Source organism: Frankliniella occidentalis, unplaced genomic scaffold (assembly GCF_000697945.3).
Source record: "Frankliniella occidentalis isolate FOCC.00 unplaced genomic scaffold, Focc_3.1 Scaffold6243, whole genome shotgun sequence".
NCBI lineage: Eukaryota > Metazoa > Arthropoda > Insecta > Thysanoptera > Thripidae > Frankliniella > Frankliniella occidentalis.
In genome coordinates this window covers 1-2085 of record NW_026273276.1, presented here as the reverse complement: position 1 = coordinate 2085, position 2085 = coordinate 1, and the positions used below count along the sequence as shown (strand labels likewise).

The 2085-nt window shown below is 57.2% G+C and overlaps 1 protein-coding gene across 1 annotated transcript; it reads right to left on the bottom strand.

Moving 5' to 3' along the window:
• Window positions 1–257: 257 nt before the first annotated feature.
• Window positions 258–1346, bottom strand: LOC127752312 (nuclear pore complex protein Nup88-like; the record flags this gene model as incomplete). The annotated part of the gene is made up of 3 exons (XM_052277250.1): window positions 258–540; window positions 779–889; window positions 1202–1346. Coding segments are annotated over 3 exons (524 nt in total), but the record flags the coding sequence as incomplete, so codon positions are not given.
• Window positions 1347–2085: the final 739 nt, after the last annotated feature.

The following is a 2085-nucleotide window of genomic DNA, read 5'->3' as shown; positions in this document are numbered from 1 at the left end:
AATTACCCAGCCAACCCTCAATCCAAATGAGGGCAAGAGCGAGCACAGACGAGGAGGGGGAAAAAACGAAGGAAAGTTGATAGCAAAAATGGAACGGGTTCAGCGCCGCGGATGAGAGAAAAGTTTCGTTAAAAGGACGGGAAATTGGACGCGAAACCTCATTTCGGGGAGGAGACGGGCGGGACGGGCGATCAGGGGATGAGCGGTGCCCGCGATCGAGATCAGATTCATTTCCTTTCGAAACCTTTTGGCTTAACTTCGTAAAGACAAAATTAATTCACAAAAAAGGGGGAAAGTAGAGATGGTGGGGGGTGGGAGAAAAAAGAAGGTTCAAAGGCATAAAAATAATTTACAATGAGGAAGAAAAAATTGTCCACCTTGAGCGTGAGCGGAGGAGCAAAGTCGAAGTCCACGGCCGTCTCGCCGAGGCCGCCGAGCAGGGGCAGCTTGGAGGAGGACATAATGCCGCCGATGGGCGCGCGGCCCAGGTGCACCACCTGCAGCTGGCGGATCTCAGGGTTGGCAGACGAGTTGTACAACCTATTGCAAATCAAGGGAAATGAATGAGTGACAAAGTTGCGAACACATTACTCCAAGTAACAGGCGCACGCACGGAAAGAGCAGGTGTGTGAATACCCATACGCACACTTGAGAGAGTAGAAAGTGTGAACTCCCCCTTGACATTCACCCACTTGTGCCTCAATGTGTACGCATGGCGTTCACACACCTCCAAGTGTGCGACACATTCACACACTTGGGGTGCTGGGTGCGGGCTTACCTCAGCGAGTTGTCGGACGTGAGGACGAGCAGGTGCGAGTCGGCGGGGGAGCCGGGGTGCCAGCGCACCTGCCTCACCTCCACGGCGGGCGCGGCCAGCACGGTCCTGCACCTGCAGGACAAAACAAAACTCTAGTTAAAGAACGTTCGACGAGTCGCGACTAAAACCTTAAGAAGGAAGAAGCAAACAAAAGCAAAATGGAAGCTCGGGGGTGCCCCTCCCACCACGGCGGCCGGGAGCGCGCCGGGGGGCAGGCCGTCCCGCCACACCCGCGCGCTCGACAGGCCTGCCTACCTCCCAGGCGTCGAGGGGCGCGTCGGGTCGGGGAGGCAGGCAGGCAAGCCGACCGCCGAGATAGATCGCGTCAAATATTTCGCGGCGAGCGCCGGCACCCCCGGCCGGCTGCGCGGACAGTTCACAAACCGGGCGCCCCTTTCCGCCCTTCCGCCGCCAGAGCGCAGTATTTCCGATTCCAAACGCTTTGTGTCACCTCCGCAGCACCGCACCGCACCGCAGCCAGCTTGGGCGGCACCGAGGGAGACAGGGGCATCGGTCTCCCACTCTCTCACTGAGAAAAATACTTCTGTCCGGGTACTAAACGTACGTCTAATGCTCCCGACTTAGGTCCCAGCTCAAAACGAGATAGTGACCTGCCACCATTGAGTTTTAGTGCTGTGCTCTAAATTTTCTTTGCCTGGGATGCTACGCTTAGCTCCCAGCTCTAGAGTGCTGAGACAGATTTTTTTTTCTCAGTGCGGCCCACGAGGACCAGGGGGGCGTGTACTAAGCGAACGAATTAGTTTGTAACCTGGGAACAATTTGGCACTTGTGCGATACAAAGCTCGGGCCAACACAACAATGGCCGGGTGGGAGAGGTCCTGGACGTCTGTTCGGCGACTGCGCCTTCGGGGCAGGTGACGCGAGATGCGCATGGGGTGCGACCGACACCTCGATTCACGCTTCAACGAGAAGAATAAAAGACTCACACATAACGCTCTTCCTCCCCTCTTACCCTACGACACCGACCGCCGTTGTATGTGACTTTAACTCATCCCCGCCCGCACGCACCACCGGCGCAACCCTCGTTAGGGCCAAAATAAAACACTCTCGTGCCCGCCCATCACCCCGTCCCTCGATCTATTTTTCACGCTTTCTTTAACCTTTCCTCTTTGTCGTCTCTCTCCCACCCACACAGACACACCACGGCCGCCGCCCGCCCTCTTCCTGCCCCGAGCCTTTCCTCTCTCTAAGCCTTTCTGTCCAGAGAGGCCACGCGCGCGCGAGCGAGAGAGCGACAGAGAGGAGAG